At 54.2% G+C, this 21,785-nt stretch overlaps 2 protein-coding genes across 4 annotated transcripts; both read left to right on the top strand.

Annotated features, from left to right (window-relative positions):
• Positions 1-63: 63 nt before the first annotated feature.
• Positions 64-9,788, top strand: Kcnj14 (potassium inwardly rectifying channel subfamily J member 14). 2 transcript variants are annotated; one of them, XM_021734144.3, is made up of 3 exons: positions 64-570; positions 4,891-5,650; positions 7,375-9,788. In XM_021734144.3, the coding sequence occupies exons 2-3, from the start codon at positions 4,943-4,945 to the stop codon at positions 7,969-7,971; spliced, it is 1,305 nt and encodes a 434-aa protein (XP_021589819.1). In that variant the 5' UTR covers positions 64-570; positions 4,891-4,942; the 3' UTR covers positions 7,972-9,788. The 2 variants fall into 2 exon arrangements, with proteins under 2 accessions (XP_021589819.1, XP_077887860.1); XM_078031734.1 differs by lacking the exon at positions 64-570 and adding an exon at positions 597-1,608.
• Positions 9,789-11,416: 1,628 nt separating this feature from the next.
• Cyth2 (cytohesin 2) lies at positions 11,417-19,765 on the top strand. 2 transcript variants are annotated; one of them, XM_005336629.5, is made up of 12 exons: positions 11,417-11,641; positions 12,466-12,613; positions 12,721-12,787; positions 13,748-13,866; positions 14,857-14,937; positions 15,399-15,511; positions 15,710-15,858; positions 16,287-16,398; positions 18,877-18,953; positions 19,045-19,116; positions 19,208-19,362; positions 19,504-19,765. In XM_005336629.5, the coding sequence occupies exons 1-12, from the start codon at positions 11,623-11,625 to the stop codon at positions 19,589-19,591; spliced, it is 1,200 nt and encodes a 399-aa protein (XP_005336686.1). In that variant the 5' UTR covers positions 11,417-11,622; the 3' UTR covers positions 19,592-19,765. The 2 variants fall into 2 exon arrangements, with proteins under 2 accessions (XP_005336686.1, XP_021589821.1); XM_021734146.3 differs by lacking the exon at positions 11,417-11,641 and adding an exon at positions 11,988-12,196.
• The last annotated feature ends 2,020 nt before the right edge of the window (positions 19,766-21,785 follow it).

The raw sequence follows: 21,785 nt of genomic DNA, 5'->3' as shown, positions 1-21,785 counted from the left end.
TTTCCTAGGCTGCTGTGCTGGTCTTCCCACCCCCCGCCCAGCAGCTGCTGGAGGAGGCCGTAGGATGACACTGCTCCCTGTAGTCCTACCCTCACCCCCCTGAGTTTTATTAATCTGCAACTCACTCTGGATGGGTGAAAGTGTCTTATAAATCTTTGCCACTTACTATAGCTTCATCCTAGGAGGAGGGGGGCAAGGAAGCCACCACTTCTCTGTCTCCTTCACCTCATTACTTCTTGGTGTTCCCTGAACTGCTGTACTCCATCCCCATCTTTCCATGTCTCCTTGCCCCAACTGCTGCCTCCCTGCCCCCCACCCATTCTTGGCTACCGTCTCTTTTCCAGCCTGCCTGGGCTGCAGCCCAGCTACCCTGCCTGGCCAGCCTCCCTGGCCCCCCCTCTGCAGCTCTGAGCTGGCCTCGCTCCCGCCCCCTCTACCCAGTCCTCTGATCTGCTCTGGACTCAGGTTGGGTGCCCAGCTCAGGCCCTGGAGGCTGAGAACAGACCGCAGCCCCTCAGCCCAGGCAGAGGAGCCCCCAGCACAGGGCATGGGGGTGGGCCGCCTTCCCAGGTATGTGCCTCCATGCAAGATTGGGCCTGAGAGCCAACACCCCCACCCCTCCTCCACGCCCCATGCCTCCCCACCATCTCAAGGGTACTCTAGCCCGGGAGAACTTCCCCACCCTACAGTCCACCCTTGGTTCCTGCCTTCTTACCACTCCGTCCTGTCAGGCAGCCCCTCCTTGCCCATCTCTCTCTGTTTCTTAAGACATGATCTCCATACTCTTTTCCCCAATTGCTGTTGTCTCCCTGCCTCTTTCTGTCCCTGCTCCCTTTGGGTCTCTGACCCTCTCTCTGTCCCTCTCCGACTCAGCCCCCTCTTTGAGTTTCTGTACCTTCTCTGGGTCGGTCTGTCTCAGGGCTCCTTCTCAACGCTCTTTCCTGCCCGGCTCTGATTCTGCTGCTCTGTCTGCCCTCAGCCCCACACTCCTTGCTGTCAGTCTGTGCTCGTCAACTTGCTGTCCAGACCCCATTCATTGGGGGAAATGGGGGGAGACTCCTTGGTTTCAGGGGAAGGCTGAAGGTATGTGTACATTTGTGGGGGACAAGCTAGTACCCAAGGGCGGGGCCTCTTAGCCCCAGATTAAACAGTGACTTTGACACGAAGTTGAAGCACCTTAAGCCCTGTCTCCTTTATATGGAAACATTAAGCTGCTCTCGTGGGTCAGGTGGAGGATTCGGGGGGAGCTTTGGGCTTGGGATTTCTTTCTCCCATCCTGCCTTTGCAGGGGGAGGAGGGGAACGTGGTGTCCTGAGCCTGAGTCGCATTCACCAGCCTGGGAGCTGGGCCATGTTGGCTGCAGACAGGGCCCCCTGGAGGTGAAGGTCCCCAGCGTCCCTGTGAGATGGACATAGTCAGATCTGCCCCACAGGGTGAGGTGGCATCACAGGATTGAAGAACAGACTCTTGGGCAGAAAGACTCAGGACCCAAAGCAGTTTCCCACCCCTGCAGCCTGTGGCCCAGGGAGCCGTGGTCCTCACTAACTCTGCTCCTTGGCTGTGAAATGAGATCATGAACTTGACCTCCCAGCATCCTGAGCAGTCAAGGTGAGCCATGGGGGCTATCAGTAGGCGGGCTGTAGACATCCCTTGTAAGTGCCCAGGAAGCTGGCCATGGTGTGTGGCTGGGACTTGGGCACTTCAGAGGCCTGGGTGGGAATCTAGATTTTGGCCCCTTCCTGGCCGAGGGACCTGAGACAAGGACTAAAAAAAAAAGCCGGAGGGGGACTAGTGCAGGGAGGATTTTCTGGGCTTGAGATCGCTGCACATGGAGATAGATGGCATGGCGTGTCGTGGACCCTGCAGATCTGCATTTTAGGCAACTGCTTCCCCTTTCCAGGAGAGCAGTCTTTAACACCCAGGATGCTGAGGCGATGACAGGTTGGGACACATTGTGGGCACTGGAGGCAGCCCAGCCCCATCCACTCTAGCTGACCAGGTGGATCCTGGAGGCCAGGAGGAGGGGGATGTGGTATCCTAATGAGGCCATGCAGAGCTCTGGGAGGCAAGGGGATCTTGCTAGCAAACAGACAGTCCTCAGATGGAGTGTCCCAGGCTAAGACACCCATGGGGATCCCCAGAGACTGGCTCTTTTGGCCCACAGCTCGGTACAGGGGTGCTGGATAAATGTTTGTGGAAATGTGTAGGAATTGTTTAGCCCCTGGTAGCCCTTGTCCCAGCCACACCAGCTACTAGTTAACCTTGCAGTTGCTGAAGGGTGTGAGGTATGCCTGCCTGTGCTCAGCCCGCCTCTCCTGCCCTCTGCCCTCCTGGGCTGTGGGGATTCCCTTCATTTCCTGGAGGAGAGAGCTGGGGCAGCTGACTTTTCAAAAGTCCCAGGTCTTTAGACCCCTCTTCCTTTCAGCTGAGAGTCCATTCCACAGACAAAGAACTTGAGAAAAGAAGCCAGGGATTTGAGGTACATGAGGGGTCAGCAACTGACCCGATATCAGGCCTTGGATCTTTAGGATGGGGAGGTACTTCCTGGTGGATGAAGTCCGAATTTCTCTATTTTACAATGAACTCAACAAACCCAGAGAGATTTGCCCCAGATCAGAAAGTCATAGCCGCGCTAGTCTGTTCATGTGGGAACAGCTCCACTGGTATGTGACTCACATGCCACACCTTGCCCCACACTTGTGTGGTGTGCTTAGTAGATTCACAGGTGCACAGCTGTCACCCCTAAGTAATTTTTAGAATATTTTCATCACCCCCAAAGAAATCCCATGTCGTCTGTCATGGCCTAATCTCCCATTTCCCCAGAATGAGGCACCTATCATCTATTTATTTATTTTTGTTGTAGATGAACACAATACCTTTATTTTATTATATTTTTTAATGTGGTGCTGATAATCCAACCCGGTGCCCCACGTGTACCAGGCAAGTTGTTTACCACTGAGCCACAACCCCAGCCCCTCAATGTGCTTAATTAATTTACAGCCTTGTCTGTTTTGGACATCTTAAATACAGCCATCCTCAGCATCCACGGGATTTGTTCCAGGATTCCCTCTGATACCATCGTCCTCAGATGCCCAAGTGCCTTGTATAAAATGGTGTACTATCTGCATACAACCAGCACACATCCTCCCGGGTACTTAAAATCATCTCTAGGTTCACAATGTTATATGGTATTGCGTAGAGAATAATGACAAGGAAGAGAAAATTTTTATCGCTATGTATTCAGTACAGAGGAAATGTTTTTCCTGATATATTCTAATTTTGATTGAATTCATGGATGCAGAAGCGGTGGTTACAGAGGGCTGACTATAAATGGAATCATACCATACATGGCCTTGGCAGTTGGCTCCTCTCCCTTAGAATGTTCTCAAGGTTCATCCTTATTGTTGCATGTATCTCATTTCTTTTTATTGTCAAGTACTGTTCTTTGGAGGAACATACCACATTTTTAATCCATTCATGAGATGCTTTTATGAATGGTGCTACTAGGAGCATTTGTGTGCAAGCTTTTGTGTGAACATTTGTTTTCATTTTTCATGGGTACACAGATACCTAGGAGTGGCATTGCTGGGTCACAACGTAACTCTTTGTTCAGTCACTTAAGGATCTGCCAGACGGGTTTCCACAGGAGCTGCACAACTTGACATTCCCACCAGTACCGTATGAGGGTGACAGTTTGTCTACATTCTCACCAACACTTGTTATTTTATTTTAGTTTTTTAAATTACCATCTTAGGTTTATGGAGTATCTCATTGTGTGGGAAGCTGTTTCTACTTACTTTTTAATTTTTATTTTTTAATGCTGAGGATTGAACCCAGAGTCTCAAGAATGTGAAGCACACATTTTCCCACTGGGTTAATTACATTCCTGGCTTCATTGTGGGGGGTTTGTGTTTTGTTTTGCTACTGGGGATTGAACCCAGGGGTGCTTAACCTTGAGCTACATTCTAGCTCTTTTTTTTTTTTTTGCAATTTGAGAGACAGGGTCTCACTGAGTTGCTTAGGGTCTCCCTAAGTTGCTGAGGCAGGTTTGGAAGTTATGATCCTCCTGCCTCAGTCTCCTCCTGCCTGAGTCAATAGGATTACTTTCGCTTCTCTAATGGCTAAGTAACTTTCCCTGGGCTTTTTGGCATTCATATGTCATTGGAGAAATTATACAGATCCTTTGCCCACTTTTATACTGGATAATTTGTCTCTGCAAATATTGCAACTCAGTGCTGCACATTTTAAAGCAGATACATGATTTGCAACTATTTTCTCCCATTGGTGGTTTGTTTCACTTTCTTGAAGTGTTCTTTAAAGCACAAGTTTCTCATGTATCTATTTTTCCCTTTGTTGCTTGTGCTTTCCAGACTGTTTTTGAGCAACAGCTGACCTCAGAGCCCAGCTCATCTCTTCATGCTGAGAACAGAGCTCAGCCTCTGAGAGGTGCAGACTGGGGAGCTAGTCTGCTGCATTCAAATCCCAGCTCACTTTGGTGAGATTATGGGCAAGTTATTTCAGCTTCCTGTACCCAGTTTCCTCTCTGTAAAATGGGCATAATATCTACTTCAAAAGTTTTTTGTGGGGCTAAGTATATACATAAAGTGCTTACAACAGTGTCTAAGTCATATAAATTTTAGTATGATTCTTATAACAAAATTATATAAATTCAGTATGGAATAAATGTCTGCTACAATTGTGGTTGTTGCTGTTGTCACCACATAAGTATCTCCTACAGCATCACCATCTTTGTTGCTGAACTTTTCAAACATGGACATTGTGTTCTGCTTTGCCAGGCGAGGCCTCGGAGGCCCAACAGAGCGCATGCCGGCCCACGAGCCCACCGATTCCTGGCACCCTGACGTTCTTGCCTGTTTCTTATCCCCACAGATTCAGAACGCCCGCCCCGCACTAGGCCAAGTGGAGGGGGTCCCCCCGCCCAATGGGCCTGGCCAGGGCCCTGCGCCGCCTCAGCGGCGTCCAGGAGTCAGGGGACAGCCGGGCAGCTGATGAAGAGGAGGCCGGGCCAGCGCTGTGCGGCAACGGGTGGGCGCCGGCACAGTCCCCCGTGGGCCCACGCCGCGGCCGCTTCGTCAAAAAGGACGGGCACTGCAACGTGCGCTTCGTGAACCTGGGCGGCCAGGGTGCGCGCTACCTGAGCGACCTGTTCACCACGTGCGTGGACGTGCGCTGGCGCTGGATGTGCCTGTTCTTCTCCTGCTCCTTCCTGGGCTCCTGGCTGCTCTTCGGCCTGGCCTTCTGGCTCATCGCATCACTGCATGGTGACCTGGCCGCCCCTCCGCCCCCGGCCCCCTGCTTCTCGCAGGTGGCTAGCTTCCTGGCCGCCTTCCTCTTTGCGCTGGAAACGCAGACATCCATCGGCTACGGCGTGCGCAGCGTCACCGAGGAGTGCCCGGCGGCTGTGGCCGCCGTGGTGCTGCAGTGCATTGCTGGCTGCGTGCTCGACGCGTTTGTCGTGGGTGCCGTCATGGCCAAGATGGCCAAGCCCAAGAAGCGCAACGAGACCCTCGTCTTCAGTGAGAACGCGGTGGTGGCGCTTCGGGACCACCGCCTCTGCCTCATGTGGCGCGTGGGCAACCTGCGCCGCAGCCACCTGGTGGAAGCCCATGTGCGGGCCCAGCTGCTGCAGGTGCGCCCTGGAAGATGAGGGCCCTGGGGGTTGCAGAGTCCGAGGCCCCAGGAACAGGGATGCCAGGGCCTGCAGGGGCGGGGACTGCGATGCCCAGTGGTGGTAGCTTTTCCTAAAGGTCTAGGAAAACCAGACAGAACCTGAGACACAAAGATCTTCCCGAGAGCCAAGTCAGGGGCACGCGCTTGTAATCCCAGCCACTCCTGAGGCCGAGGCAGGAGGACCGCGGGTTCAAAGCCAATCTGGGCAACCTTGAGAGACCCTGTTTCAAAAGGGCTGGTAGCTCAGTAGTAGAGCAACCTTGGGTCAACCCCAGTACCACCAAAAAAGAGCTCAGGACAGGCCAACTGTGGGAAGTCTATCCCTGAGCATCCAGGCTCAGGACTCCAGTTCCCAGAAGCCTTGGGGCAGGGGAAATGCCCCGATGGAGTGGTCTGAGGAGAAGTCTGCTTTCTGTGGGTGGTGAGGATTCCATGGTTCAGGATACAATACCCAGTAGACAGTAGTGGGTGGTTTATGACTTAGGGCAAGTCCCCTGGGGTTGTGCAGTGGTATGCAGGTTACCTGCAACTGACAGCTGCGGAGTTGTGGGACATGATTCTCAGGAAGCCCTCTTGAATCTGCAACAAGACAGTTACCACTCACATCAACCCCTGGGTGGCAGCTTTCTCATAGGGCCTTTGTGTTTCCAGAATTGTGGTCAAGTTGCTCAAACATCCCTGTTCCTCATAAACTATGCCTTTGCCCCACTAGGGATACTTAATATTTTCCCCTATGGTATTAGGGATTGAACCCAGGGGCAACTTACCACTGAGCTACATCCCAAGCCCTTTTTTTAAAAAGTTCAACAATCTCACTAAATTGCTGAGGCCATCTTCAAACTTCCCATCCTCCTGCTGCCACCTTCCCAGTCACTGGGATTACAGCTGTACACCATTGTGCCCAGCCCACATAGAGACACTTAAGAATTCTGGACTGAGGCTGGACTTGGGGTGAGAGCAGGGATAGATGTTGAAGGGAACTGTAATTCCCAGAGGCCTCTGGTGCTCTCAGGTAGTTGCAAGAAAAGAGGTTCCCACCTCCCTTCTGGGTGTCCTGCCTGGCAGTTTGAGACACTAGGATTCATGACCAGGAGGAACACTGCCTCTTCAGAAATCTGTAGGACAGTGATGTGACGGGGGAGGTGGTGTGAACCCAGTGGTAGATGGGTAAATTACCAGTATTGACCCCTCAACAGTGGTGTTGGACAGTTGGTAATAAGGACAGCCTGGGGGCTACCCGAAGCAACAGTGGCATATAGAATGTTGGACCCAGATGGTCCTATCCCTCTCCTGTGATAGTGGTTTATCTTTATCTGGTCACATATTGAAGCCATTTTTTTCTATTCTCCTCCTCCTCCAATCCCTGGTTGGATGTCTCTGGTTTTGGCTGTCTGGCTAATTTCTGTTCTGCCACTATCGCTCTCTCCCTTTTTCCCTTTCTCTTCCTCTGTCCTCCTCCCTCTTTGAGTGCCTGTCCTCTCTTACTCTGGGTCTCTGTCCCCTCTCCCCTTTTTCTGAACCCTCATCCTTCTCTCCCTGGGTCTCTGGACTCCTCTGAGGCTTGGTCCCCCTCCCTCTGGATCCATGTTCGCCCCCTGTTTCTCGCCCCTGCTGGGCTTTGCTCTTTTCTCTCTGTCTCCCTGCTCCTGCCCTCTGTCTTTGGCTCCTTGCCTTTTCCTGCAGCCCCGAGTGACCCCGGAGGGTGAGTACATCCCGCTGGACCACCAGGATGTGGATGTGGGCTTTGACGGAGGCACCGATCGCATCTTCCTCGTGTCCCCCATCACCATCGTGCATGAGATCGACTCTGCTAGTCCTCTGTATGAGCTGGGACGGGCCGAGCTGGCCCGGGCCGACTTCGAGCTAGTGGTCATCCTCGAGGGCATGGTTGAGGCCACAGCCATGACCACACAGTGCCGCTCATCTTACCTCCCTGGTGAGCTACTCTGGGGCCATCGTTTTGAGCCAGTCCTCTTCCAGCGTGGCTCCCAGTATGAGGTCGACTATCGCCACTTCCATCGCACTTATGAGGTCCCAGGGACACCTGTCTGCAGCGCCAAGGAGCTGGACGAACGGGCAGAACAGGCTTCCCACAGCCCCAAGTCTAGCTTCCCTGGCTCTCTGGCTGCATTTTGTTATGAAAATGAACTTGCTCTGAGCTGCTGCCAGGAGGAGGAGGAGGAAGAGGAGGCCAAGGAGGGGCCTGGGGAAGAGACAGAAGATGGAGCTGCCAGCCCCCGAGTTCTTACACCAACCCTGGCACTGACCCTGCCCCCATGATACAAGCTGATGTCCCTTTCCCCACTTGTGCCCCCTTTCTGTGGAGAGGTTGGGCCCTCTTACTGGGATGTGGGTACGTGTTTCCCAAGACCAGCAGGCCTACTGGTTCAATCATTAGCTGGTGAGGGTTTGCCATGTCTAGTGGGCCCACCACAGACATGCTACCGGACCTTAATTCCTCTGCTTCTGTGCTCCCTCCAGGGACCCCTTCATGAGCCCAATTCTTGAGTCTTGCCAGAGCTGAAGGATCCAGAAATTCTGAACCCAAAGGGCAAGGACTGGTGGTTCTAGAGTCCTCTACGAGATTGGGCTAGTTGTTGAACAGGGTCAGAAGTCAATGGGATAGACTGCCTCTGGGAAGTTGGCAATTCAAGAACTGTAGGTCTGGGGTGACCTAAGAGTCAAGAGACTACTGCTTCTTGACTCAGCCAACTGAGAAGCAAGTCATTTTTCTGGATCACCTCAGGAGGGAAGGTTGCGGGATCCTCCAGGTATTCAATCTCCATTGACCAAAGGAAAAGAAGGCAACTTCCTGTCAAGAAAGACCCTATGATTCGAGAAAGCCTGGGAGTTAAGGTTCTGTGAATCTCTGTTGACCATAGAGGCAAAAACTGGTGATTCTAGAACAAGTTGACCTAGAGAGTTGAACTACTCCAGATGCAGAGTGATGTGTCTAGAATGCATGAAACAATGATGAGTCTGTGGCTTTAGAAGGACCAAAGTGACCGACTGGGAGTTCTTGGTGTTATAAAACTCCAGACCGCTGGTTTTGGCGCATTCAGCTGAGGGATAAGCACTGCTTGTAAATGTTGTTTCTGTTTGAAGTGCCCTTCTAGAATGTCCAAAGGAGTTGGGATTCTGTGGCTCTCAGTTGATCACGGAGTCAAGGAAGGAGTGGTGGTCTAGATGTTTGCCATTTGCTGGTCCAAGATTGCCTAATATAGTTGAGAACCTCGATGATCCTAGTTAACTTCTTGTGGTTCTGTAGTGCCAAAAAGGAATTACAGTTCCAGGGATCCAGAGTATCCTTCCCCAAAGCCTGGAGGTTCTAATTACCTCCAGACAGGCTGCTGGTACTTCTAGGAAGAAGATTCAGGACTTGCTAAGTAGCATTTCTGGTATCTCCCAGCAGGTGAGGGTTTGGTTGAGACCTGGATGTTGCAGGCCTAATTAGTGGTCAAGGGAAGGGGAAAGTCCAAGGCTCTGGGATACTACACCTAATGATGTGTCTCTGTTTCTTAAAGATGTTATACATATGTGTATTATATATGTACATATATATATATATATATATATATATATAAATAATATAAACACAGATATCAATCAAGTTTCCCCCTGGTTTCTATGGCAAGGTTAGAAATTGAGGCCAAGTTAATTAGAATGGAATCCTTTTCAAGGATCCAGGAAGTTTCCTTGTAAATCCCAATTTACTGTGTGATTTTGGGCAAATCATATCCCTCTTTTCCTCAGTTTCCCCATCTGTGAAAATGGGGCATTGGAACCTGAAGTCCTCCAAGAGCCTTTCCAGCAGGATGACTCTTTCCTTCATGGAACAGGGGAGTAGGTTCTGGAGATTTTCTGACTCCTTCTGGTGCTGGAACACATGCCCTTCCAGGGCGGCTGGGATAGGAGATGATCTTAAAGGCTGGCTCTGAACTTCAGTGTCTGAATCACAGAGTCAGCAAGCAGCTGTGGCTAAGGGCCAGAGGCCCCACTTCCCTCAAGTCACTCAGAGGACTGGGGATCTTCCTACTGTGGGCAAAGTGGGTGTTTTAGGGGAGACCTGTCCCCAGATTAAAGACCTGGGAGCCCTGGTGGGTGTGTCTTGAGTGTTTCAAGGGCATGGGCCCTTGGGGCTGGCCTCTGTCCATGCTGCCATTTACCTAAATACCCAACAGGGTGGGAGCCAGCCGCAGATGGAGGCAGTGCCAAGAGAAGGCTATGTTCCCAATCCTGTTCCAGACAGGTCAGGCACTGTCAGCCTGCCCAAATGCTGCAGCGACTCAGGTCTCCACTTCTGGCTTCCCCAACTCTCTTTATCCTTCAGAATCCCTAGGTAATGACCGGATGGGATTAATTAGCTGGCTGCTCTCCCAGCACAGAGTGCCTGGGACAGGGACTGGGGACAATGGAAACCTAGTGGGGAACAATAGAAAATAGGTGGGGAGGAAGGTTAAGTTAGGGGTAAAGGAGTAGGAGGGTGCTTCCATTTGGAAGGAGAGACTGGGAGCAGGGCTGGCGCATAGCCTGAGACTCTACTGGGGAGGGCAGGACCAGAGCCACTCATAAAGGTTAGTGAAGAGATTAGGAGGCTCCGTGTCTAATCCGACAGTTTAACCAGGTCCTGGCCCTGAATCCCCACCTGTGCAGCCCAGGGACCACAAACGAGGACGAGGCCTAGGCGCTACTTCAGTCCCTTTTACAAAAGTACTCATGTTCCCCATCGCAACTGGGACCCTGCATCCGCTTTCCCTGCATGGAACCCCAAGAGGCTGGGAAGAACCCAAAGGGCCTCAGATGTGGGCAGATTCTGGAAGGAGGGAGGAGTTTGGAAAAAGAGTGTGAGGACAGGCGGGGGAGGGGTGAAGGATAGGCCAGAAATAAGGAGAGCTGGAGAGGTACCAAGGGAAGGGAAGAGATCAGAGAGATGGGAGGATGCTAAGGGAAGGGGACTTGTCAGGGAGGACGCTCAAGGAAGAGAGGAGTCTTAGGAGGGAGATGCTAAGGGGAGGAGTTTACAGGAGAGGGAGGAAGGCGCCGGGAAAGCGGAGCCCGTGCTTTCACTATATTTGGCCTTCCACTACTGTGCCACTCTGATAATTACCAAATAGCAAAGCAGCATTTGGAAAAAACAATAAGTCATTTCACCATCTCTTGACTCTGAAGAGGCTGAGGTGGATGGGGAGGTCATAGGAGGTGGTAAGGAAAGGGGGTTTAGACTGTAAAAGAGATTGAGTAGAGGGAAGTACCCGCAGAACCAGGCAAAAAGAAAGGCTAGCGGTTGCATGGCAACAGCTGCAGTCAAAAGCAAGCGTGGCCTGTGAGGAGGTGTGGCTCACGGGAACAACCCACCGTTGAGGCTCCGCCCCAGGCAACAAGACTAACAAAGTACTGCCCCCTAACAACGTATTGCGGGAGGCGGGGCCTAATTGACCTAGTCTTCTAGTGCGGAGTCCTAGCGCAGACGCAGTCCTCTCTGCACCACAGAGCCCTACCTCCTTGCAACTCCTTTCTGAGGCTTCTCATTGGAGGACAAGCCTGCCAAGAGCTTTCTTTTGTTTCGGAGGCGGGACCTGGCGCCCTGCCCTCATTCCGATTGGCCTCACACGCCGTCTACCTCCACCCGGACATTGCTACATCTGCTTCTTGTGCGTCTATTGGTCCTGGAGAACGATCCGTTAGCGTCGGGGGCGGAGCAGACGAGGGGACCCGCCGTGGATTGGACGGTGTCAAAACGAGGGGCGGTCCCTACTGGCCGGGCGGTTGGGCAGTGAAGGGAGAGTCTTTTCAGCGCTGAGGACTGGCGCTGAGGAGGCGGCGGTGGCTCCCGGGGCGTTTGAGCGGGCTCACCCGAGCCCGCGGGCCAACGCGGATCCAGGCCCGACCGGCGGGACTGCCCCGGACTCCCCGCGGGCCTTCCTAGCCGCCATGGAGGACGGCGTCTATGGTAGGTCGAGGAGGGGCGGGGCCGGCTGCCAGCGGATCGAGCGTTTCCTCCTGAACGTTCCGCGGCGAAAGTCCCCTCCCGACGCGCGACGCGTGAAGCCCTTCTGCCCCATGGTCGCCTCGCTTTTGTGCGGCGCGGGACGGGCTTCCGGCGGGGCCCGCGAGCGGGGCGTTCCAGGCCATTGTTTGGGCTGAGCCTGTTTCCGGTGGCGGCGGGAGGGGGCGGGATGGAGCGGCGGTGGCGAGGCCGGGGCGGAACCATTCCCGCTGGAGCGGCCCGGAGTACCCACTGCCTGCCTGGGGCGGGGAGAGGGGCTGGTGGGGTGGGGGGTGGAGAAGAATCTTGCGGGCGACGGAGATCCCGCTAAGGCGGGGGCGAAGGCCTCCGATGCCCCATTCCGGTTTCCCAACTCTTACAAGCTGACAGCGGCTTCCCTTGCCATAGTTACTTTACATGGACTCTGGAGTCCCGACGTCTAGGCCTGTCTCCACTCCAGAGCCCCAGCCAGCCCACCAGTAATGGAGTCAGAAAACCAAGGCTTCAGACCCTTTCCAAGTAATGGATCCATGAGTTCTGACTTGCATCCTTTTTCTTCCCCCAGTCGGAAGCACTCAGGCTCCCCCTTCTCCCTCAGACTCAGGAACCTGGGTTCCTTCTCCCCTGGACTCCTGGCCCAGCCCTTCCAATGCTGGACAGAGGAATCCAGGCCCCCAGCCCCTTCTTCCATCAGACATGGGAAGGAATCCAGGTCCCCAGCCCTAGATTGCAGGAATCTAGGCTTCTAGACCCAGAACTTATTTGCAAACTCTAATCCTGGCCCACAGAGCCCCCGGACCTGACTCCGGAGGAACGGATGGAGCTGGAAAACATCAGGAGGCGAAAACAGGAGCTATTGGTAGAAATCCAGCGCCTGCGGGAGGAGCTCAGTGAAGCTATGAGTGAGGTGGAGGGTCTGGAGGCCAACGAGGGCAGGTGAGGGCTGGGGCAGGGGACTTGGGAGCATGGGACTTGGCCAGGGCCAGAAGACCCAGGCATTGACCCATGGCTCCCCACCCCCACCCCGCTCTCTGCCCCTGCAGTAAGACCTTGCAGCGGAACCGGAAGATGGCAATGGGCAGGAAGAAATTCAACATGGACCCCAAGAAGGTGCTTGGGGTCACAGGGTTAGGACCAGCCGGTAGACATCCAGGCTTTGGGTTCTGGCACCTCCAGGTTCCAGGAATGCTATGGGTACAGGTCTTCTCTAGGTAGACAGACTTGGATCCTGATCCCTGGATTCAGATACAGTCTGCCCAAGTGTTCTGAGACTACCGACCAAGACTTCCAGCCTCCTGACCCTGGAGTATGTTGCCTGGAAGGTCTTCTTCCCCTTTCTACGTGTATTTTTTAATGTACTTATGATCTTAAGAGGGGCTTAAGTCTGATAGGAATTATAAACAAAGAGACATGCCCAAAGGAGAGAGTCAATGCATGGCAGAGGGAGATACCAGGCTGCTGTGCACCCATAAGAAGGATCCTGGTGGTGTCAGGAACGCTTCCCTGAGGACGGGACATTCAGTCAGGTGTGAAAGCTGAGTAGGTGTTCACCAGGTGGAGCAAAGACATATGTTCCGTTGTCCACACACATTTGCTGAGGCCTCCAGAAGGCCTGACCCTGGACTAGGCAATGCTGGAGATCCAGAGTAGAGTCAGACCCTGACCTACCTGCAGGATGGGTACCTAGACATAGGTGCCACAATCCAAAGTGAAATGTGGTTGTAGTGGAGAGGTCTTCATGGCTCAGAGAGAGCCAAAGAGACTCTGATCCAGCCTGGGACTTTGAGTTCACAGTCTGAATGGACTGCTATTTGTTAACAGTTTCTTACTTTATTCTTGCTGAAAGCAGGTAGAGTTTGTTCAGTCATCCAGCAAATATTTATTAAGCACCTATTCCTTGCTAGACCCTGTTCTTGGTGCTGGAATTAACTAGGCAGGGAAAGGGGAACAGGTCAGGAGGTGGGAGAGGTGGACCAGGTCCTACCCTGTTGAGGGTAGGGCACTGAGGTTCATGGGGAGGTACAGGAGCTTTCTAGCCCTCCACACTGAGACCTGGCCCCCACCTACCAGGGTATCCAGTTCTTGGTAGAGAACGAACTCCTGCAGAACACACCAGAAGAGATTGCCCGCTTCCTATACAAGGGTGAGGGACTGAACAAGACCGCTATTGGGGACTACCTGGGAGAAAGGTGAGATACCTGCTTGGCACCTGCTGGGACTCATCTCTGACCCACCTGCCTGGCTGCTGCTCTCACCCTGGCAGCTCAGTGATGGAACTGCTCTGCAGCCTCCATGAGGGTGGCCCTTGGTACACCCGCCTTCCACCTGGGCTGACAGGATGAACTGGCTTGGATCTGGGGGAGCTGAGAGCATGTCGGGGTGTGGGGACTTTGTGGATATGGGGGGGCATCCATTTATGTCTGGGGGCAGTGGTGAACCTGAGTACTGTACAATGGGAGGTTATTTGTGGGCGTGTATGGGGACCACTGGCAGCTCTCTGGGGATCTAGGGCCCTTGTGACATCTAGGAGTTGTGAGGGCTGTCTGGAGGCCTGGGGGGATGGGCTGGGTCATTAGGTATTGAGGACCCTCTGTAGATGTCTAGGATCATAGGGTTTTATGGACACCTGGGTGTGTGGGAATTGTCTGTGAATGTCTGGGGAGTGGGACTGCGTCTAGACACAGCGGAGTATGGGAAACATCTGAGAGATGTGACAGTAGATGTACTGCCTGTTTAGTGCATTTCTTTTTTTTTTTTTAAAGAGAGAGGGGGAGAGAGAGAGAAGAGAATTTTAATATTTATTTTTTAGTTATCAGTGGACACAACATCTTTGTTGGTATGTGGTGCTGAGGATTGAACCCGGGCCGCACGCATGCCAGGCGAGCACGCTACCGCTTGAGCCATATCCCCAGCCCTGTTTAGTGCATTTCTCTCACCTGTTGAAATATCTAACCATCCTGGGTCCCTAAGGCACATATTCCTCCAGGAGTGTGTTCTGAGCTTCCCCACACTGGGTCCAGGCCTGGAATGGGGCCAGGAAGAAAGCTGCACCCGCCTCAGAGGGGCAGCTGCTGTGCACAAGATGTGGTGTGGCTGCCTCTGCACCTTGTCCCCGTCCTCGTCTACTCTGACTTCCTCTGTCTCCTTTCCTGTGTGCAACTGTGTCTCTCTCCACCCAGGGAGGAGCTGAACCTGGCAGTGCTGCATGCTTTTGTGGATCTGCATGAGTTCACCGACCTCAATCTGGTGCAGGCCCTCAGGTGAGGGGATGGTGTTGGAAGGGCAGGACTTTCTTAGTTGGGAGCTACAAACCCTACTCAGAACAAACAAGCAAAACCAAGGAATTGGTTGAGTCCTGTAACACAGAAGTCCCAAGTATAGGGCCTTCATCAGGCATAGCTGGATCCAGGTACCCAAGTGGAGTATGAGAGAGTCAGCTCACTCTCTTGGTTTTGTTTGCCAAAATTCGTGTTAGAATTACATTTTGTAGACCCAAAATTAAATTTTGCCAGGCCTGTTTAGCAACTTTTGCAGAAAGAAAGGCTATTGCTGTATAGATCCACCAGGAGTCCCAAGGCCAATGATTTGTCAGATTGGGTCATGTGTCCATACTTGAACCAACCACTGAGACCAGAAGGTTTGGCCAATTCCTAACAGAGACTCAGTATGAGGAGGGTGTTGTCTCAGCCCTGACATCCATCCTGGCTCCTCCCTAAACTAGGCAATTTCTGTGGAGCTTTCGCCTCCCTGGAGAGGCCCAGAAAATTGACCGGATGATGGAGGCCTTTGCTCAGCGATACTGCCTGTGCAACCCGGGGGTTTTCCAGTCCACAGGTGGGGCCCATTCTCCTGGGAGGTGGCTGGATCTATGGATTTGAGGGACAAGGGCTGGGTTCTGTGCCTCTGGGCCTGGGGGAGGAGGGCTGGGTTCTGTGCCTCTGGGTCTGGGGGAGGAGGGTTGGAAGCTGGCCCCTGAATCCCTTGCAGGGGGCCTGGGTCCGCAAAATATGGTCACCCCTGTTCTGTCTGCAGACACGTGCTATGTGCTGTCCTTTGCCGTGATCATGCTGAACACCAGCCTTCACAACCCCAACGTCAGGGATAAGCCGGGCTTGGAGCGTTTTGTGGCCATGAATCGGGGCATCAATGAAGGCGGGGACCTGCCAGAGGAGCTGTTGAGGGTCAGTCCCACTGTTCCCTGCCCATAGCCCTCTTCCTGCCACAGACAGCCCCTTGCCCAGGCCCGTCCTGCTGCCCTGCTCCCCTCTCACAGGTCCTGTGATCCCACCTGGTTTGTTTCCATGCTCTTTCTCCTGACTCTCTCAGTGGCCAGCCCTCGGTTCGGTGCTGGTTTCTCTTCTCTGGCTCCACCAGGGTCTCGGCCATCTCATTCTCCATTTGTCGGTTTTTCTGAGAACTTACTAGCTCTTCTGACTGTTCTCACAGTTCTTTTCTTTCCTCCCTGAATTCCTCTGCCCTCTGCTTTACTGTCCTTCCCAGCTTGTTCCTCTTCTTCCCAGGATGGGTCACCTCCCATGGTCTCACTGCCCTGAGTAGCCCCAGCAGGGCCCCGGTGCCCAGAATTGCTCACCCAGTCTTCACCCCACAGAACCTCTACGACAGCATCCGGAATGAGCCCTTCAAGATTCCCGAGGATGATGGGAATGATCTGACCCACACCTTCTTCAACCCGGACCGGGAGGGCTGGCTCCTGAAGCTGGGTACGTCCCCTCCCGACCCTGCTGGCTGCCTCTGCAGGGGGAAGTTGTTGGGCACAAGCCCAGGACTCAGCTTCCACACATGCCCCCTGTGTGACCTGAGGCAAGTGATTCGACCCTTCTGAACCTCAGTTTCCACACTTGAAAAATGGGGCTGCAAACAGGATGATTCCTGTGCGTGGGGCCCTCAGCCAGGTCTGCTGTGTAGAAAACACTCTGGGCCCTCTTTTTCCCCACCGGTGTCTGTGGATCCCTTCTCTGAGCCAGGTCTGGTCTCAGCACTGAGGATGCTGTGAGCATGAGCGGCTCAGCCCACATCTAGTACAAAAGTGGTCCCTCGGGACACAGCTGCCCCTGGGAACCTGTTCCCTTGCTCACAGTCTGATGGCCTCATCATCAATGGGGCACTGGCTGTTCCCAGTGTCCTGCTGTCCCCAGAACAGCACTCATAGGCAGAAGAGGGCTAACACAGTGAGGATGCTGTCCCGAGTCCGCAGGTGACTTCCTGTCTGGTTCGATTGATGCCTGGCCAGAGGGAACAACCTGGACTGGCTTATATGAACCCCGAGTCCTCAGCTAGGAGGGATGGGGTTCAGTCTTCCTTGAAATGCTAGATACAAAAAAAAAGAAAGAAAGAAAGAAACGTAGATAATAGCAAAATCGGGGCTAGAGACGGCCATTGTGAGGACTGGAGTCATTGCTTCCCTTATTTATTTATTTATTGGTACCAGGATTGAACTCAGGGGCTTGCTTAACCACTGAGCCATGTCCCCAGCCCTTTTTATATTTTATATAAGTAGCTTCATGCCTCACTAAATTGCTGAGTCTGGCTGTGAATTCTCTGTCCTCCTGCCTCAGCCTCCAGAGCCACAGGGGTTACAGGCCTGTACCACTGCCCCTGGCTGGAGCCATCTTAAACTTGGCTGTGGGTGAGATTCACCTTAGCACTTTGGAAACCCTGAAGTGGGGATTTGGGGTGCAGGAGGGCCTGTCAGTCATTTCTAAAGCTCCCCAGGTGCCTACAAACAAAGCCAAGGTCGAGAGCCACAGCTTGGAGCTGTGCCTGGGACCCAGCAGCTGGCACTTGAGCTGGAGGTGGAGAGGCTGTGAATGGCCGCCCCAGGGGAAGGAGGAGGGATCACAGTGGGCCCCGCCTCCTGGGGGCTGGGACAGTGGCTGTGGCTTCCCTCCGCATCCCCCCATGTGGAACTGTGCTCTCCACCCAGGGCATCACCTCTCAGCAGGACAAACACTAAAGATGTAAACCGCTCTTTGCAGCCAGTGTTGGTCGCTGCTGCCTGTAGGGGAGGCAGGCCACTGGGCTGGGGCCTGGTTTCCTCCAGAGTGAGTGTGGCCCTGCCTGCGTTGCCAGAGAGAGGCAGGACAGCAGCTCCTCCAGGAGTTGGCCCCTCCCGGCTGCTCCCAGCAGCAGGCATTCCATTTTCCAGTTGAGGAAACTGAGGCTCAGCCATGGCCCACAGCTGTTGAGCATTAGTCCAGAGCACACCTGTTCCCTTGGGCCAGTTTGCAGAGGCTTTGCCCTGTACCCTGCTGCAGTTTGGTGCTGTGGTCATTACTTTCTGTGAATCCCTTGTCACTGTCAGTAGTGCATCCTTCTGGGCTCAGAAGTAGGCCGTTTTGCTACAGGATGGTGTGGGCCCATCAGAATCTCCAGGTGGGAGTCCAGAGAGAGCAAGAGAGTGCCTTAAGGTCACACAGCACGTTTGTGCTGGAGCTGAGGGCTAAGCTGAGACCCCAGGTCCCCATCAGGCCAAGCAAGGAAGTTGTATTCTTCCTAGTGGGGGTGGTCGCCATGGCAATGGATGTACATTGGCCAAAGACATGTCCTGGGTGGGCTGGAGCTGAGCAGGGAGGTGAGGGGGTACTCAGTGGCTGCCATGCTGGGCTCAGAGCCCTTAGGCTCCCTGGGAGGGAGAAGTCTGGCCGTTCCTCTCCCATGTGGATGTAACTGGTTGTCTTCCTCTCTCTCCCTCCCTGTCTCCCTCTGCGTGTTCCTCTCCCTGTGTCTGTCTCTCTGCCCCACCCCTACGCATCCCATCCCATCCCTTCCCTTCCCGCTATTTCTGTCGCGGCTCTTGGGGGCATCCCACCCTTCCGCCTTCCCTCCTCCTGCACCTGGTCCTGCCTGCTTTCTCGCTGTCTGCCCCAGGAGGTAGGTACATGGCCCGTCCTTGTCCCCCACACTAGATGAGGGGTGGGGGTGGCCTAGCCTCAGCTCCCAGTGCCTTCCCTGAGGCTGCTGGGCCTGAGCTGGCGATGGGTCTAGAGAGGGCAGAGCCTGAGCTGGGTGTGGACCTGTTCCTAGGCCCGAGCACACCTGTCCCTGCTTGTCTGTTTCTTCCCGCCTGCTTTGTCCTAGGCCCCCGAGAGTCCCGCCTCTCCTGCTCTGCCTCTCCCTCCCCCTCCCAGAGGCCCTGTCCCCCGTTGAGCCCAGGCCCCCTCCCGCCCCTTCCCTTTCAGGGGGCCGGGTGAAGACCTGGAAGCGGCGCTGGTTCATCCTCACGGACAACTGTCTCTACTACTTTGAGTACACAACGGTGAGGCCCTGCTGGGCTCTGGGGAGTGGGAGCGGGCGCGGGCTGCAGGGAAGGTTTGCAGGTCTGAGTTTTGTCTGACTTGCTCGTTCAGGACAAGGAGCCCCGAGGAATCATCCCCCTGGAGAACCTGAGCATCCGTGAAGTGGATGACCCCCGGAAACCGGTGAGACCCTCTCTGCCCCTTCCTGCTCACACAAGGGCCTGTAGAGGCCCCAGGGCTGGCTCTTACCTGCTGTCCTTGTGCATTTCCTCAGAATTGCTTTGAGCTTTACATCCCCAACAACAAGGGGCAGCTCATCAAAGCCTGCAAAACGGAGGCAGATGGCCGAGTGGTTGAAGGGAACCACATGGTGTACCGGATCTCGGCGCCCACACAGGAGGAGAAGGATGAGTGGATCAAGTCCATCCAGTGAGCCTGGGCTGACTCCTGAGGAAGGGGACTGGAGGCTGGACCCCTGGGTCTGAGGGAGGGTGGGGCCTGGACCCCTGGGTCTGAGGGAGGAGGCTGGGGCCTGGACTTGGCTCTCATCCGGGACCCTCCCCTCTGCAGAGCTGCAGTGAGTGTAGACCCCTTCTATGAGATGCTGGCAGCAAGGAAGAAGCGGATTTCCGTCAAGAAGAAGCAGGAGCAGCCCTGACCCCCTGCCCCCAAATCCATTATTTATTTCAGAGCTGCCCCGCCCAGGTGGCCGGACCCCTGGGCCCTGGGGCTTTGGATCCTGGTTTCCTGTCTGGAAAATTGACCACCTTTAGCTCCTCTCTCATTATTTGTAATTAACATGCTGTTGGTAATCTTATTAATTATTTAACCACTCGTGCCTGCAGACCCCCTCATTTCTTGGTGTTGGCAGAGCTAGGTGCTCCATCCGGTCCACCTTGACAAGGTCCAGGAACCAAGCCAGTCAAGCGCATAGGAAGGAGCTACCTTGGAGGGGTCACTTCTGGTTTCACCCCAGTTTTCATAGGTGGAGCAAAGGGAGGTTTCCCGTAGAGGCAGTTCTTGCTGTTAGACTGAGTTGACCTCCACTCCCCATGAGGTCTACAAGGTGGGTGGGGGCAGAAATCTAGGGGCGAGAGCCAGGGTTCATGGCTTCTATAGGACCTGTGGTTGAGGGGCAGTAAATACCTGTGGGGGCTGGGAACCTTGTAGAGTGCCCAGGGACACTAAGAGACCTCTCGAGATGACTGCAAGGAGGCCTGGGTCAGCAAGAGGGTGGCGACGGTGGTCGCTGAAGTGTGCGAGGCAGGCGTTGTTGCTGGGTTGTGCACTGAGCCAGGCTTTGCCAACGAAATTTAGCCTCCTTTGGAGGACATGTAATGTCAAAGGGCTGACAACATGCTGGGAATGTGACAGTCTGAAGGTGAAGGTCTTGTTTGGGATGCCTGGAGCCAGGATTTGGAACGGTCCCCTTCTTGCCCTATAGTTGGGCCAGTTAGAAATAGAATGGTTTGATCCCAGGGGGTGATGTTTAAAAGGCAGGGGCCCAGGAGGTGAGACCTCAAAGAACAAGTGTACCTCCAACGATGGAAATTATCACGGGTCCCAAGACGTGGGCTGGCAGGAGACTCCATTGTCACGCCCACACCCGCCCGCTTAGCTGAGTGTTCCTTAGCGTAGGAAACTACCACTCCCTGCAGGGCCTCCGTCGTGTTTTCCCCTGGGAGCGAGGCTGCCGCCGTGGGGCCTGCTGGGAGTTGTAGTTCCTAATGTACGCTGAGCTGGAAGCTCCGGTCCCCCAATGGTGGAGTGCTTGGATGGGGAATGTACCGAATCTCTGGTCGGTTCCGGTCCCGCCCTTGCCTACTGGCACCCGCCAGCGCCAAGGGCTACGGAGCGATGTAACTACAAGGCTACCCAAGAAGGCGGCCCCTTCCCAGTGAGCTATGTGCTGCCCGCCCCTGGCGGAGATCCAGGCTGCGTCTCACACTGCGCTACCTTCTGTGGGGTTACCTGTCTGGTCTCCAGCTCTCGTGGAGGTGGGGAAAGCCCTGACCGTTTTACAATCCCACCCTAGGAGCTGATGCTCAATGGAATCCCCAAGTTCTTCCAAAGGTTCCAGGGAAATGGGGTTATCGACCCAAGCCTGTCCTGAGAAATGAGGTCCCTGAGTAAACAGAGGGTCCCATCACTGTCATCCATGGTGCCCCCTGTTGTAGCATGAACCCATGGGTACCCTGTGCTACTGTGTGGAGAATCGGTGGCCCTAGAGATGGGAGAAAATGCGCAGAGGTCCGCAGGGGATTGGCTTGCTGGGGTGATTGATGGCAGGAAGGTGTGTCTGGAAGTTGGCGACTGCAGAGGTGTGGGAGGAAGGCAGACGGAAGGTGTGGGCTGGCCATGTGGGCCCTTGTCAGCCAAGACGGGGGACTTTGAATGCCTTCTTAACAGGATGGTTAAGCCACCCAAGGACCTGGGCAGGAGTGTGATTGAGGTTGTGGAGGGCCCCCTGGCTGCTGCACGGAGAATAATCTGGAGTTCAACAGGGAGGTTCCCAAGTGCCAGCCAGTGTGGCTGTGGAGGTGGAAAAGTGGACCAGGACAGAGGTTTTGGAAGACAAGCCCCCAGCACCGTATGAAGGCTGGTCATCAGTGAATGGCAATACCATTGACTGTGAGGGTCCAAAGGGAATTTTTTTTTCCGGGAGGTGGGGGTGGTCAGTACATCAGATTTGACTGAATTAAGCTGGAGATGCTTGAGCAACATTCAAGCCAGGCCAAAAATCGTCCTTCAGTTTTGTCCAGATCCATCTTTTCCCAAGGACTGAGGACTCTGGGTCCCAGTTCCTTCCTCATTAAGGACTCCAAACTGCTAACCCCTCTTTTTATAGGATG

This window comes from Ictidomys tridecemlineatus, chromosome 15 (assembly GCF_052094955.1).
Source record: "Ictidomys tridecemlineatus isolate mIctTri1 chromosome 15, mIctTri1.hap1, whole genome shotgun sequence".
Classification (NCBI taxonomy): Eukaryota; Metazoa; Chordata; class Mammalia; order Rodentia; family Sciuridae; genus Ictidomys; species Ictidomys tridecemlineatus.
Note: the sequence above shows the minus strand (reverse complement) of the source record. Positions and strands in the feature narration are given on the sequence as shown.